The sequence below is a fragment of the Chrysemys picta genome, chromosome 4, assembly GCF_011386835.1.
Source record: "Chrysemys picta bellii isolate R12L10 chromosome 4, ASM1138683v2, whole genome shotgun sequence".
In the NCBI taxonomy this organism is placed as follows: Eukaryota; Metazoa; Chordata; order Testudines; family Emydidae; genus Chrysemys; species Chrysemys picta.
Genome location: NC_088794.1, coordinates 96,586,762 through 96,602,989, shown reverse-complemented (window position 1 = coordinate 96,602,989; position 16,228 = coordinate 96,586,762). Strand labels below are relative to the sequence as shown.

At 44.1% G+C, this 16,228-nt stretch overlaps 1 protein-coding gene across 6 annotated transcripts in view; it reads right to left on the bottom strand.

The window, feature by feature from the left end:
- Positions 1 to 254: 254 nt before the first annotated feature.
- Positions 255 to 16,228, bottom strand: part of PLCB2 (phospholipase C beta 2) — a 70,312-nt gene continuing 54,338 nt past the window's right edge. For 3 of the 6 annotated variants that reach the window (XM_005284709.5, XM_065593166.1, XM_065593167.1), the window contains 15 exons: positions 16,028 to 16,182; positions 15,390 to 15,554; positions 14,439 to 14,538; positions 13,873 to 13,977; positions 12,978 to 13,063; positions 12,420 to 12,516; positions 10,895 to 10,951; positions 8,120 to 8,333; positions 7,651 to 7,819; positions 6,693 to 6,769; positions 4,219 to 4,314; positions 2,878 to 2,935; positions 2,052 to 2,138; positions 1,079 to 1,330; positions 255 to 483 (listed from right to left, as the gene is read on the bottom strand). In XM_005284709.5, coding sequence (XP_005284766.3) covers positions 391 to 483; positions 1,079 to 1,330; positions 2,052 to 2,138; positions 2,878 to 2,935; positions 4,219 to 4,314; positions 6,693 to 6,769; positions 7,651 to 7,819; positions 8,120 to 8,333; positions 10,895 to 10,951; positions 12,420 to 12,516; positions 12,978 to 13,063; positions 13,873 to 13,977; positions 14,439 to 14,538; positions 15,390 to 15,554; positions 16,028 to 16,182 — 1,811 coding nt within the window. In that variant the 3' untranslated portion in view covers positions 255 to 390. The other 3 variants (XM_065593169.1, XM_065593170.1, XM_042857421.2) reach the window with 3 other exon arrangements.

Here is a 16,228-nt window from a genome sequence, read left to right as displayed (position 1 = left end):
TGGACAGGAGTTCTCTAGGTTATTTTGTAGTAACAAATGGGAGAAATGGCTCATTTCTCTGCATTATTTCTACAGGTGAGTATTAGAGAGCCCTTACAGATTTTCTATCTATACATTCTATGAGGGGTCAACCCAAGTCTAAATGGGTCCCATAAAACCTATCTGTAGAACCACCAGCTTCCAAAAGATACAGCAGAAGTTAAAAATAGTCACTAGGAAAAAGAAGACATTTAAAAAAAAATCTAGAAAACTGATCGTAGAGTACTCTCCTTCCATTTCCTAGGGGGTTTTTTCCACTGCAATTTATCTAAAATGGTGTGTGAACACCAGCATAATGCTCTTTGAGATTCTTCTTTCCTCTGCCGATAGGAGAAATCCATGGAGCGAGCACTATTCTGTTTGAGAGAGGGAAAATGGTGCACTGATGGCATGAGGTTCCTTAAAGTGACATTCCAACTCGCTTCTAGTCTGTGGAAGCGCCTCCTATAAACAGAATAAATTTGATGAAGTCTGAGATAATGAAGACAAGCTAGCTGTGTCAGAATTGCCAGTCACGAAGCCACTAATGCTCCTGAAATACCTGCTGCTAATGTCACACCCCCACGGCCCTGTCCCTCTCGCAGCCTGCAAAGAAATCTTCCACTCCACACTCACACCTTTGACCCTCCCCAAAATGCTTTGCGATGCTTGCAACAGTGTTAGCAACATGCAGTGCAGATCTGCCTTCCCAGGGGACCCCCTGAAGGGGGGGGGGGCGTGGTGGTGTGACACTAAGCCGGAAAGGAAGACAAAGTGTTTCCTACAGACCAAACCTCCCATCTACGGGTGATTCCCTAAAATCTCTTCTCTTCCACATTTGAAAGACAGTGAACTAAGTAGTAAGTTTCTGGTGAACTTCAGCAACCCATACAACTCCCTGGCTGGGAAGGATGGTCTTCTCAGTAGATTAAGTTTATTTCACGTCATAACTTTACTATAGCCCCTATTAATGTTTGAAATGAGTTTCCAGAAGCAGAATAAGGATTAGGAGAAGCATCTCTCATAATCTGCTTTCCCGATACTGGTCAGACAACTCAACTTTTTGGGTCTGAGCTATGGAGGTCTCAGCCATGGATGTCTCAAGCCCTGATATCTCAGCTACAGGTATCTTTCCTTCTGGTTGGTCCTTAGAGCCTTGTTTTCCTTCACTGATTGTGTTCAGGGCTTCTTCCTTCTTGATATTAGCCTCCAGAGGGAAGCAGACTTTCACACAGTTGCTTGCCAAATCTTGTACCTCCATGCTAAGGGTTTTCACTTTCTCCTCATATTCTGCCAAGGCCTCCTTCTGGAGCTGCAAATAGGGGGGAAAAAAGAGAGGCATGTGTCCTGGTGTCACTCTCGGAACACAGGAGATGCAATGTAAAGTTCATTCCAAACTGGGCTTTTATAGGATTCTTAATTTGAAAAGTGAATTTAGTGCTGGTGAGAGGACTGGGATTTTAGCAGTGGAGGCTGAAATTCTTTAGCCACAGAACACATACATTAAGGCAGTGACCGTGTAAACTTCTCATCAGAGCCCCATGTTTCAATCCTGTTTTGGGAGGCTCATCTTACGAGGGGAGAGGGCAATTTATTGTCCATATCTGAGGCAATCTTGGCCTCTCTGGTAAGGACTGTAATAAGGGTGCCAGTTATAATTGTATTTTTTATATTTGTACCATAGTCTGCTGAAAATTGAACTGTGATCACTAACTCACTTCACATAGGCCATCAAGAAGCATTCCAGATAGTAATAATTTTTGGTCTCTATCAACTTGCATAGGTTGGCATTGATGCAGTGACCTAGAGATGAACTCCATGTTCTCCAAATCATACCATTTCTGTGTAACTTGTATGGGATGTGTCTGAAGTGGGGACTAATCATATGCGATATGTGTACATGGAACTGAGACTATACAGGGTGGTGTTATCAGAAGGGAGTTCATAAAGAGGACTGGCTCTTTCTCACATTATGTCCTGGATTTACTGTATCGAGTGACCATATTAAATCCTGGATTCTTCTTTGCCTTTACCTGGCTTTCTTTCTCCTTGATCTTTTCTAAACAATCTGCCTGCTTCTCTTCCAGTTTCTCTTGGTACTTGATCATCTTTTCTGTCATCTTCAAGGAATAAAAAAAACAAATTTAAGTTTTAAAAGAGACATTTCTCAGCGGAGCTGTATAAACATTGCAGAGAAAGTTCAGTATGGCCAAAGCTGTATGTAACATGCTTATAAAGTGCATGTCACATCCCCCTCTAGCTCTTCTATTTCTGCCAGCTAATGGAGTTACTCTGTTAGTGCGCAAGGTGCTGTGTTCAAAAGCTGGTGATGACCTGTAGTGATGGGGAGATCATTGCATGAACACACAATATATACCATGGCTGGATCTGCTCATCACAACTGATGCTCCTCCACGTACTGTAGAAAGTGTGCTCAGTAGGGCCCCATGTTTGCAAAGATTTTCACACATGCTTAACTTTAAACACATGAATAATCCCAGCAATATTGGGACATAAAGCCATGTCTCTGAATAGCCATGCTAGAAAATTCTTTCCCTGCAGCATCCTGCTAGGTGGATTTGCAGAACCCTGGAGAAATCTCTTTTGTGATGCACTGTCTCCAGCTGGCAGGACCTACAATCCTTAGCAAGATTGTAGCTGTCGTCACACTATCACAGAAAGCATAGGCACTAAAGATTTGGATCTGCATATATCTTGAGGATCCAGTGCATTAGGACTATATACCTAAGAGAGCTCAATGTTTGCACAAACCAGTGACACGCACACAGTACGTACACAAGACAACACCACCTTGGAGAGAACAAAGATGCTGCAGGAGGTTTCCACAGAGACACTTACCAGTTTGATCATCTGCACCACTTCCTGAATGTGTGAATTATTAATTTCTCTCTTTAATCTTTAAAAACACAACAACAGCAGGTATTAGTAAAAATATATCCTATCTATCTGTTATCTTTATTCAAGGCACCAGTTAGTCAATGTCTGTAAAATTACCACAAATTCTCATGTTTAAGATAGGGCTGCTCGTGTCCATATAGAAAGACCGAATTGAATTTATAACCAGGAAGGATATTACATTGTATATAAATGTGCTCGTGAAAGTACCAATTTGAGGCATGGGCAAATAAAAAGCATAGAAAATGATTGTAACATATACAGTATAAAGGAAGGTGGCATATAACATTATATGTTCAAGTGAACAAGCATCCAAAGTACTTTACTAAGGTTACGAGTCTCAAAAGTTGTATTTGTATCTTAACTGAGGTGAATAATAGATGCTCATAAATAGGCTCTAAAGAGAAGCTTTACGGAGGAGCTTCTTTTTAGTCTAGTCTGAGATCCATTTCTACCAAGGTGTAGCGTAGGTAAGGAGTGTTAGGAAAAGGCTGCATTCCCAGCCTTCATCTGAAAAACTGAAATGGCTGGAAGATATTGAGGCTTCTTTGCTACCTTAATGAGTAAGAGACTAAGATAAATAAGAGAGCAGAGCCTCTAGGATAGTGGAAAACACCAAAATGAAGGTACCAACCATACCAACTTGTGGTAAGTCCCATAGGCAGATGCTTCTCCATGCAAGCACACTGCTCTAGTCAAGGCTTTCCAGCCTTAAGAACTACAGCAGAACGCTTTCATCCATTTGTAATGACCTCAGGGGGGTTTCATATGGACTCTTTGGGTTCGATTCTGAGAGATGTTGAGCACTCACAGCTCCTACTAACTTCAAAGGGAATTGCAGGTGGTCAGCTCCTTTCGGGATCAAACCATTTAAGGTTGTACTATGTGGAGCTGATCTTCCCCTATAACACTACGTGTATGGAAGGCGCTGCAGAGCAGTGCAAGAGCTGAGTGCAGACTGCAGCAGTGCCCTTACTATTGTGTCTAGAAATCTGGCCTCTCAGAGCATGTGTCCTTGTTTACCAGAAGGTGATGGCAACAGGGAGAGGGATGGAAATCCAGCCCACATGAAGACAGACCAAAGCTGGAGCAATACCATCCTGTGAGGGGAGCTGAAATTAAGCTGATAAGGGAGCAAGGTATATGGGTTTGCCTTCCATGTCCAATGTAGTGGCGGTTACTAACTGCCTAGGGTGATAAAGACCATAGTGCAATGGAGTTCCCTGCCTGGGATCATTCTCTGTTCTGTGCAGACCAAGCCCTAGGATGTCCATCCCCCAGTACCTCTCCTGAGCAGTCTTGTCAATGGTACACTTGGTCATGACTTGGATTCGGTCCAGTCTCTTTGCCTCCAGCTTCTTCTTTATCTCTTTAGTATCACTGCAGAGATGAAGATGTCATGAATGACGGGACCAACAACCATCAGACACTCTCTATATATGAACAACTGGTTTCTAAAAACACATACCTTGGAGAGCTTTTCATACAAGAAAGGCAAACCTGGTAGCAAGGGAAAATTTCAGAAGAGATCTAAAATAAGACCCTTTGTTTACTGGATTTAAAATGTTCCTTACCTGAGGTGAGTGATCTCAGGGGGCTACGACAAAATACACAAGGACATTATACCTGGGTTACATCATGCAAATCCATTCTGAATACTCTTAACACTTTGCTACACTTGTCTCCGCTAGAATATTGATAAGAGACACAGAAAGTACTCATAACCGTAAGTAAAGAGAAGCAGGAAGGCTTTGTATGATGATATGGAAAAGTTAAAAGAGGATATTTGAGCCAAACCAGTATTGTGAAAAAATAGAAATCCAGCCCATATGAAGTTAATAGAAAGGAGCGTAACCTATAGCAGATAACATGTGAAATGGAAATTAGGAAGGCTCAGGGAATTGAAGAGCAAATAGCAAAGACAAAAACAAATAACAGGAAATTCTTTAAGTATATCAGAAATAGGAAACATGCAAGTGAATCAATAGGTCTTGCAGGCCCACTAGGGAATAAATTGCTAAAAAGCAAAAATTCTCCAGGTCAGGATGGTATTTCTGCAAGAAGGACAAAGGACCTTTAGAATGAATGAAATGGCTGAGCTGGTCACAAAAAGATGCAATTTCCCATTAAACTCAGCTACTATATCAGAGGTTTTGAGGATAACAAATATGCTCATCTTTTAAAAAAGCACGGGGGTGATGTTGGGAATTAGAGGCCAGTGAGCATTACTTTAGTTCTAGGAAAATTAGTTGGAAAGTTTAATTAAAAGCAGAAATATAAAACATCTAGATGTACATGGCTACTGCATAGGAAAACTGTTCTCTAATTTACTAGAATTCTTTTAGTATGTCAACAAAATAATGGATAAAGGAGAACTGGTTGATATTATTTGCACATTCAAAAAGCTTTAACAAAATCACTCAAAAAGACTACTAAAGAAACTATGTAGTTATAGGGTGAGGCAACTGAATCAGAAACTAAGAGGCAAAAAAGAACAAGACTAAACAATTAATGTTCAACATGGCAAAAGATTAAGAATTGGGTGCCCCAATGTTCTGCACTAGAACTAGTGTTGTTTAATATATTTATTAATGATCTGGAAAATATGCTGAATAGTTAGTTGGCAACATTTGCATGTGACACAAAATTATGTATTAGTCAAGACTAAAAAAGACTAAAGAACTTCAGAGAGCAGATACAGTTTAGTGTTGAAAAATGTGAGATAATGCACAGTAGAAGTAATCATTTGAATTACTCGTACACATTGTTGCGTTCTAATTTAACCATAACCACTCAGGAAAAAGACCTGGATTTCTTTCTGTGAAACTTAAAGACAGTAAATTTAAATCTGATAAATAAAAACACTTTTTACACAACATGTAATTATTAACCTATGGAATTCATTTTTAGAAGATACTATCCAAGCCAAGAACTTAGTAGGAGTCAGACATTTATATTGACAATGCAAATATCGTCAATTACACTAAACAGGATAAAATATAAAGTCTGTAAATCTTCATGTTTCAGGACATAAGCCTGCCTGGGGTAGGAAGAAATTTCCCTTCTGAGCATCTTACTCCATAAATTCATAGATCCAAAGGCCAGAAGGGACCATTGTGATCATCTAGTCAGATGTCATGTATAACACAGGCCAGAGGCCTTCCCAAAATAATTCATTTTGAAGTATAGCTGATCTGTTAAATCATCCAATCTTGATTTAAAAATTGCCAATAATGGAGAATCCACCACAACCCTTGGTAAATTGTTCTAATGATTAATTACCCTCACAGTTAAAAATTATAAATGTCCATTGAAGCATTTCCTGCATCTTCCTCTCATGCATTTGGCACTGGACACTGGTGGCGAAAGAACACTGGACTAGGAGGTCACTGGTCTGATCCGGTACAGCAATGTACATATGCCTAGATCCACAAACTACAATCATCTTACAGACAATTTTACCTGCTGTACAATACTCCAAGCTGCAATCCATATAAAACAGAGTGTTGGCCAGCTAGAGCAGCTCTAACTTCATTGCTACTATGCTCTGAGGCGCAACACAGAGCGCCATTCTGGAAGTCAGGAGACTGGAGTTGTCCTCCCATCTCTGCCACTGACTCATAGCATGACCTTGCGTAAGTCACACAGTTCGCCTATTTGTATGATAGTGATGCTTACCCAGCTCAGTACAGCGCTTTGTGATTACCAATGAAGTGCTATACTATTATTACTTTGTTATTCAAATGATCATAATTTACCTTTCTGACGATTCCTTCAGTGCCTTCAGCTCAGCTGCCTGCTTCTCCCTTGCTACTTCTATTAGTCTGGCAATTTGCTGTTCAAGGGATCAAAAAAATCAAACGAGTACACAGTCAGGAGCTAACTGGTTCAGGTTTCTCTCTCCCGCCATTGACTTCACCCTTCATTTACTTACAGCAGTCAATTAATCAACAGGGTTTTGGAAATGTGACACTGTGTCTGCAAATTGTGATTTGTGTATGTGGGCCAAGCTGTGTTGGTGGATTGCATCAGGGCACCTTTGGCGGAGCTTTCCCTGTGGGTCACAGCACATATTTGTAGGGTATACCAGGTGTGTATGTTCCTACCCTTGAATTTGTGTGGGCAGATACAAGTGCCTCTGTTACACTGGTCCTCTGGGTTGCACTGTACTGGTGGGCAGTCATCGAGCTGAGGGTGACTCCTTGGTTATCACTAGATTTGGGCAGTGACCTATCTTCAGGTATAGTCTCTCTGGCTGTCATTCTCCCTGTGAGTGGTGATGTGTCTGAGGGCACTGTGTCTACCAATGGCATTCTGTGGGATATGTTGTGTCTGATGGCACCACGTATATAGACCTGATCTTAGCTCCACTGAAGTCAGATGCAGAAAATACACTGATTCCAACAGGAACAAGATCAGGACCCGTGAGTAGCACTCGGCCTGTGGGGCATGCTGTGTGTGGGCATTGCATCTATAGGTATTGCTTTGATTATGGCTGGTGTGAAATCTGCTGGAGCGGCGTTATTCCAACATGTCATCTGCAAGGATACAGCAATGTTGGTGACTAGGGCTGTGTCAGTGGGCATTCCTGTGGCTGGCTGCATCTGCAATGCTCTAATGATAGCACTCAGTGAAGGGGTAACCTGGCTGGTGACACTCTCTGTGGGTCAACCCCAGTCTGTAAGTGCCCAGGTGGAGTACACATGCAATCCATACCTCTGTGGCATGCTGCTCTTTCTTTTTCCGAATCCCATCATACTGCTCTTCCCACACTTGCATTAGGTCCATTTCCAGCTTCTCCTTCAGCTCCAAGACTCGGCTGTCAGCATTCTCTGCCATCTCTGCTGGATTCCCTCCTGCACTGACCTCCTCTACAGTCAAACTCCTGTTAAGAGGAGGAACACAGGAGGAATGCTTACTGCAGCACAGAAGATAATCCATTCTAGGTGTTGCACCATATCAAAGAGTCCTCCCGTACACCTCTCAGAAAGGAATGTGCAACTCTGTGCACACCTATGGAAATATGTGGCAGGCAACCCCCTCCATGCCTCTTTTTTGGAGGGTAGGCATGAAGACAGGGGAAGTGTGTGGCTCATGTGTGTTTCTCTGAGGGAGGCACTTAGCACGTCTAAGGCCTCCTGAGTGCCGTGCAGCACATCTGGGGACGTCTTATGCTGTATTTTACCTTTTCTTTTTCTGGGTTTTCCGAGGGCATGCGATCTTCTTCCTGCCACACTGGGTGACCAACTCTGAGAACAGGGCTGAATATCTCTGCAGCAGCTCTTCCCTGCGCTTGCTTCCCTTTCGCTCCAGCTCCTTCAGCTCCTTCTCCTGTTTCTTCAGCAGCTTCATAAAAAGCTTCATCTTCTGCAGTTCCTCAAGGCTGGCTGTTTGGAGCTCTAAAATACAATATAAAAAGCATCCTGGCTGGCTGTCTAACCCACCTACCTACCTCTCTCTCATGCAGACATTCTTTCCATACTCTAATTTCCTTTTGTTTCAGGCTGTTTTTCAACACTGCCTCCAGCACCTCCTCCCTTTCATCGCAGTAACTGCAAGGTCAGTAAGCAACAGGTTGATTCATGGTCTGGGTACATGCCCGTAGAGCTGCCAGTTTTCTGTATTTTGTCCTGATGGTCAACCTAACTGTGTTGGGACACATCAGGATGTCATCAGGCACAAGACAAATTCACAAAATTAAGTGTCCCACAAGCTAGGACAAATTTTAGTTGGGAAATATAGGGATGGGGTCGCAAAGTTATTTTAGGGGGGGTCCAAGTATTGCCACCCTTACTTCTGTGCTGACTTCAGAGCTGGGCAGCTGGAGGGCAACGGCTGTTGTCCGGGCGCCCTGCTCTGAAGGCAGCGCTGCCACCAGCAGCAGCGCAGAAGTAAGGGTGGCAATACAGTAACTCCCCTCTACAATACCCTTGCGACCGCCCCACAACTCCTTTTTGGGTCAGGACCCCAACAATTACAACACCAAAAAATTTCAGATTTAAATTGCTGCAATCATGAAATTTACTATTTTAAAAATCCTATGATCATGAAATTGACCAAAATGGACCATGAATTTAGTAGGGCCGTAATTATGATCAGTATAGTCTTACATTGTCTGGGGAATAATGGCCTCTAGTTCTAATGTATGACATCCCCTCCAAGGTGTGAGGAAAGAGTGTTGCTAGTGGCTTTTAGGGGAGATGAAGGGTTATGGGGAAGGGTACAAGGGAAATGTTACAGAAATTCCATTATCTTTGGGCAGCAAGTCATTTTCTGACCGTCAGAGGGGTGAAATATTGGAACGGCCTTCCGAGGGAAACGGTGGGGGCGAGGGACCTGTCTGGTTTTAAGATTAAATTAGATAAGTTTATGGAGGGAATGGTTTAATGGTAAAACATAATTGGTGGGGAATACCGAGCAATAGCAGGTAAATAGTATAATGGCTAATAAGGGTCAGGCTGGAGACTCTTGCCTACATGCTCGGGGTCTTACTGATCGCCATATTTGGGGTCGGGAAGGAATTTTCCTCCAGGGCAGATTGGCTGAGGCCCTGGAGGTTTTTCGCCTTCCTCCGCAGCATGGGGCAGGGATCGCTAGCAGGAGGGTTCTCTGCCAATTGAAGTCACCAAGACACAGGATTTGGGGACTTCATCAGCAGAGTCAAGGGAAGGGTAGAGATGGTTTTGTGGCCTGCAGCATGCAGGGGGTCAGACCAGATGATCATAATGGTCCCTTCTGACCTTAAAGTCCATGAGTCTATGAGTCTATTAGAACTCTGGTATCTGTGGTAAAAAGGTTATTGGGGTGCTAAGGAAAGTAATGGTTTGTGCTTGGGAATCTGTAAGAACGTACCGAACTTTAGTTCTAGTGAACATTTGAAAGTGAGGAAATTCAGGGAGAAAGTGCAAACACAAATGTTTCAGTCAGGAAATTAGGCTTTATGAACTATCGCCTTCTAAAGTAATGACTCAGCTATATGCTGTATTAACAACTGTCCTTAGGGTACGTCCAGACTACCCGCCGTATTGGTGGGTAGCAATCGATTTATCGGGGATCGATATATCGTGTCTCGTTAAGACGCGATATATCGATCCCCTAACGTGCTCCCCATCGATTCCGGCTTTAGCGGAGTCGACGGGGGAGCCGCAGCTGTTGATCCCGCGCCGTGTGGACCCCAGGTAAATTGATCTAAGATACTTCAACTTCAGCTACGCTATTCACGTAGCTGAAGTTGCGTATCTTAGATCGATCCCCCCCCCCCCAGTGTAGACCAGCCCTTATACAACCATAACTCCATCCTAACAATGTTTTTTTAATTTATGAATATCCTTTATTTGTTGAGTAATTTATTCATAACTGTGATGTGTGGAAATTTGCAGCAGATGGATGGCAGTTATTTGGCATTTGATCCCAGTGGGGTAGTTTGACTGAGGGCAGGTGGATTCATCCTTGTGCCCTGTTTGGTGGTATATGCCAGCATGTTGGATTTTTATTTTGATGTTAATATTGTGTATTGGTTTTATCACATAGCATTATGATGCAGACAAATAGGCAAATAATAAATGCATTAAATCAACAGATGAAGGGCTTAGTCCACAGGGGGGCTTAAGCTGCCCTGTAGCCCTCCTTCGTGCTGCTTCTGCCAGTGTAAAGGGGCCTTAAAGCCAGCAGATCTGGCCACTGCAGAATTCCTTTAACATAGGAACGTCTCTGACTGGGGTACTGGCGATGCTGGCGCTCTGCTGCCTCCTACAGAAGACCCTGGTACAATGTGTGTGTTGCGGGCAAGCTGGGAGGCATTAGAACATGGCTGAAGTGCTGCTGTGCTTCAGCTATTCAGAGCTGCTGCAATGTCCTGAAGCTACTCTAAATGTGTCCCCAGTTGGCGTAGGATAGGGGAGTCACAAAGGTGGCTTAAAGCTATTTTTAGAGCCCTTTAGAGTAATATTGGTGTAATTACCTGCAACTTCTTTTGCAACTTCTTTTTTAGTTTCTTCCTTCCCCAGGGCCATAGCTCCTAAAACCACAGAAGAGATTCTTGTTCATACCCTACCTCTGGGCTGAAAATGGAGCAGTGGCGAATGGGGAGCGGGGACTCTGCTCCATTTCCACTCTTGCTTACGCTGGTGTAAGGGATGCTGTGAGAGGGGAAGTATATATTCCTGCATCAAATACCCTTGCTGCCATTTTTGCTGTTTGGGGAGAAACATTACACACAAAAGCTGCAACAAGTCCCAGAAGGAACTCAGGGATCAGCTCAGCACTCAACAGATACAATGGAACAGAACTTCAGTAAGGTCAATCTTGCCAGGTGTGGAGTGCCCTCAATGTGGCTTCAATGGGATTTGATTCACCCAGAACTTTGAAACAGGCAATCAGGACCTCACAAAATTAGGCTTTGAAAAATAACATACAGGTAAGGAACACTGAGGTGTTACTGACTAGAACCAAGTCATCCACTAAATCCATCAAGCTACATTTCCTGCCCCCAGTGTTGGTGAGGATTTGGGTAGCCTTGACCTCCCCTCATACCACCAGCATAATCAGGAGTAATTCAGCTGAAGTCAGTGGGCTTCTTAGACCAAGGTGAAAATAAAGTAAATGAGAGAATTAGTTTAGTGTTTATTTATTTCTGAGAGAAAAGGATTCTACATCCTTGCATTGATTCAGTCATTGTGGGACTCATCATTTCAGATGACTGGGATTGGGACCTATACATCCATGGCACATGGCACACGAATCCTGGTGCCATAGGCTTGAATGGATATAAAGGAATAGGTTTAATCTGGAAACCCTTCCCCAGGTCTGGATGTCTGACTGTAAGGAGGAAAGGGTATGAAGGCTGGTGCTCTACTTGTTAATCTACAGAAATTTCTTTAGCACCTGCTGGTAATTTACAACATGAACTATCTTGCCCTCAGTTATGTGTTTCTCTTTTAACCATATCTCTGCTCCTTTCCAAAATGTTATCTTGTTGTGACTGTAGTGCTGGTGAAGGTGCTGCATTGTCAATGTTGGGAAGTGATCTCCCCTATTTATCCACAATACAGGAACAGTACAGCATAAGCAATGGCAATGTAATCTTCATCCATACTGCTGCACCTATTATGTCCCTACTGTGACCTGCAGCGACCACCTCTAGGGGTAAGAAGATAGTTCTGTTTCCATGCTCACTGGGCCTTTGGTTTATCTATTGAGATTATCAACTGTGCTAATTGTGATGGTGATTTTAATAATGTTGTACACTTGGAAATGGAGTGAAATCACCCACTCGTTTCACACACACACACCTAAAGAGTGACTGGATGGTAACAACTTTTGTTCAGTATTGAATGAGGCCAGAATTTAAGCAAGTGACCTAGAGGTGAAAGGCTTCGATCCCATTACCACTCTCTAGGGCTATCCAGCACCCCCTTCTTTCAACGTTTGAGCAATGTACATCTCCCTCCTCATTCTTTTAGTCCCACCCACATCTACAGCTTTACCTGCAGGTCCATTTGAAGAATGCAAACTAAAAGTCCTGGTGGAATTTGGTAACCCGTTGGTTTGAGCTGCTGTAAGCTTCTTCTGCATGTCAGGCCCCTAAAACAAAGATCAGACGTGAATCAATGCTATAGCAAAACAGATCCAGGAAATAGATGTGGCGACTGATAGAGCAAGTATAAGTATAAGTATAAATCCTAGCAAAGCCGGTGAGGGAAACAGTACAATGCTTTCCCATTTGAGACAATGGAATCTCCCAGGAGCTTAACATCATAGTCTGCTTAGTTTTGCAATCTGTGGGCATGACTTTCCTGACAGGCAGGATCCCCTTGGTGGTTTATGTTGTCTATACAGTCGCTGCACCAGGAGCTATCCACAGCCTCAAGGAATTAGACAAGGCTTTCTGAAATAGACACTGAATTCCCTCTTACCCTTCAAAGACTGAACTACTGCTACACTGTCCTTGCTCCTAGCAGGGTGAGGAAGCATCAGGATGAGCACCCTGCATCATTTCAGACTGAACCCACAAAGCACGTTGCAGAACGTGTAGAAACACTCACCTCTGCAGAACCCGGTTTCAGCTTCACTGAACTCTTGTCCTGGGTATTAAAGAACTTAATGGGGTTGGAGAGAGCAACAGTCAGATCTGGAAACAAAGAGCAGGTCCAGATTGTCAGTGGACTCGTCAGATTTCCCCTTTCCCTGCCACTCAGATTTTATTTCTGGGAATAGCCATTCTCCACACTAACTGCCTGAGGGATGTACTGCAGCCTGAAGAAATCCCTCACTCCCTTTCCTAGTACTAGAATGTGTTTCCATTCTCCCTGCTCTCAGCCCTCTCTCGGATGGGTTCTCTCCCACCCCGCTGTCTTTTTATCTCAACTTCATCCTGGGGAGAGCACTCCCTACAAGTTACAGGGAGACACTGCCATTCTGCCTACTCTGTTCCTGGGAATGCTGTTTTCCCACTTGTCTCTCACTGAACCTCAGCCCTAACTAGAGCTGTGCAAAATATTGGCAATGAGGTGGAAAACCATGTGAAGCTCCCAAATATGAGGCTCAGACTAAGGCTGGTAAAAGGACCAATAAAAGCGCCCTGACTGGGGTGGGTGGTATTTTGAGTTGAAACAACTGCTTAAGTAGTGACTGGTGGGACCTGTAGGCTGTGCCAGAACCAGAACGGCAGACAAGTAGAAGGTGCGCTTGGAGAGACTGCCAGTCACACTCCTCGCCTGTGCTCTGTGTGCAATTCACCTCCAAACTGAGGACAGCCCCACCATCACCTCACTGGGTGAGATTTCCAGCCTCACACACTAGGGTAATTTTCTCCTTGGTAAATAAAACCATACCAACCTACAGACAGAGAGAGTCGGTCATCTTCTCTGGCCATTTCAGTATACCAGCAGTTTAGAGTCAGGGGAGGACATACCATGTCAGGCACTCCAAGTACATTACCTGCCCAAGTGTCAGGGACATAGTCCTTCATCTCCAGGTACACAAAGAGGGAGGGCATAGTGAGTGGCATGTTACTCTCACTGCGAAGGCAAACGTGGTGATAGCCTGATAATAGAAAATAGAAGAGAATGAGTGAGGGCATTCCCTTCCCCCTTCTCCCCCCTCCCCGCCGCATGTCCCAACAGGAAACACAGCAGTCTGTGAGTGATGTGGAGGAGAAAGGGAAGGCGCTCATATTCGGGCATTATGGGTTACACAAAGGTTCCACTGCAATGAGTTTGGAGGGTCTCTGCTGCTTGAATCCCTCAAACACAACACAAAGGAATGCAACAATGACTGATCTCCTGTGCTCAAGAGAGGACAGCACAACATTTCCCTTCATCCCCAGAGAGAGCACCACTGCACCTTGGACCACGGTTTCTAGAACTGCTACTTGCATCAACTCCATCAGCGCATGGGGTCACCTCCTTAACACCAACCCCTAGCATAGCTCAGCTTAATATTGGACAGCAAAGGACAGTGATGAAGGACACAGAAGGAGTTTCCACAGAAAGGCCTGACTTTACCTGAATGCACAGCAATAATGGGAATGATGCGTTGACCAATGAACTTTCCTCCTTCCTCCAAAGCTACAATTCTGAGAGAAGCCAACTCTGGCATCAGAATCTGGGGAGAAAAACGTAAGAGGTCGGGTCCCAGGTGCCTTACTATGACTCCTAACAGGGTATTGGTGTCACTAAGTAAAAATGTCAACACAAGAAGGAAATCACCCCCCCCCCCCACTGCCCAATAAGAGCTGCTTTGTGACCCCATAGTTTACAAGAATGAGCTCCAGTTTGGGACTCAGGCGTTTCTGAGGTCTAACCCTGGCTTTGGGCTAGTCACTGCACATGTCCGTGTCTCAGAACCAACCTCTAAAATGGAGATAATACCCACCTCGCCTCATGAGCTGGTGAAAGCTTCCCCTGCTTTCCCAAGGGTGTTGTGAAGGTGAACATGTAAAGCGGTATGTAAGTACTAAGCATTATTATTACCTTGCTGGTACGCCCCCTAACCCCACAGCTGGAATAGTAGCAACAAGCAAATCGGTTCTTCCAGGGAAAGTTGCATGGATCCTATGATCTGACTCACATGAGACTCTCTCACATATTCTACCATTGTCCCTAAAACAGTGCCTCTTATTCTGTGATACAACAACATGCGTGTATTTACTCTCATCTTTTCTGCTTCCTCATGGCTGGAGATTCCCAAGGCTCATTTGATTAGCAAATTCAGTTTGAAATGCTCAGAGAGGAGCGTTTTGGCCCCTGGGATGTCCAGAAAGGGTTCCCAATGATCCTTCATCAATAGAGGAACTTGTGGTTGTTCGAATCTCTGGCCCATGGAATCTCCACAAAGATCTTTATGGATCTAAGAAGGAGTTTTTTTCATGTGGCCCTGGAATCCCCAAAGAAAAAGCTCATGGTCACTGGTCTCTTTAGGGGCCCTTTATCTGAGTTACCATGAAGTGTTGTTACCTTTTCAAAAACAAAAGCCTCCTCCTTCCATACAGGGTTGAGGGAATTGGCACTTGATGTCAGCTTGGTTCTGTATTTACGTTTTGGGTCCCCTGGCAAACCAAACAGTTCCACTTCTACATATGTCTTCACGCTGCGCTCTGAGAGAAACTGGCCAGAAAGGATCTAAAGAACAAATAGAAATAAAACTAGCAATGGCTAATAAAATCCTCTCCAGCCTTAGTATTAGGGTTAGGGTTAGGGCCACTTCTTCTGTTGCCTGTCTCCTCTTTTTTCTTGGTCACTGCTGTCCTCCAGCCCATTCATTCCCTATAACATGCCTGGCTAATTCCTCTTTCCCTTCCCCTGTGCTCCTTGCATTAGTGCTCCCCCCGTCATCTTCCATCCCCATCACCAGAGCCCGGGATTATTCCATGTGGCAGATGCTAATTTTCTATTTTCATGTGATTATGCTTAATTTTAAACACTGAAAGGACTGGGAGTTGCCATAGTAACACTCTCCAGCAGGAAGTTACGGGTTCATTTGCCATTAAGAGCCCTCCTGGGTGGTAAATTGAGGAGCTATAGGTGCCAGTTATCTCCCTGCTGCGAGTGTGCAGCTCTGTCAGGAGAGAAACAGCTCAGGGGCTTGTACTTGCCGTTATTGACAGGATGCTTGCTACCACCACGTCAATGCGGTCCACAGAGTAAGGGTCAAACTGCTTGTCTGGACGCCGCATGAATTCGTGTTTGAGAAGGTAGCCGCTCTGGCCGTTGAACTCAAAGAGGGCCATATTTTGTTGCATGGGGACATCTGAGGGAGAGAGACAATGGGACACAGAGAGAGGAATTTTTGTGGG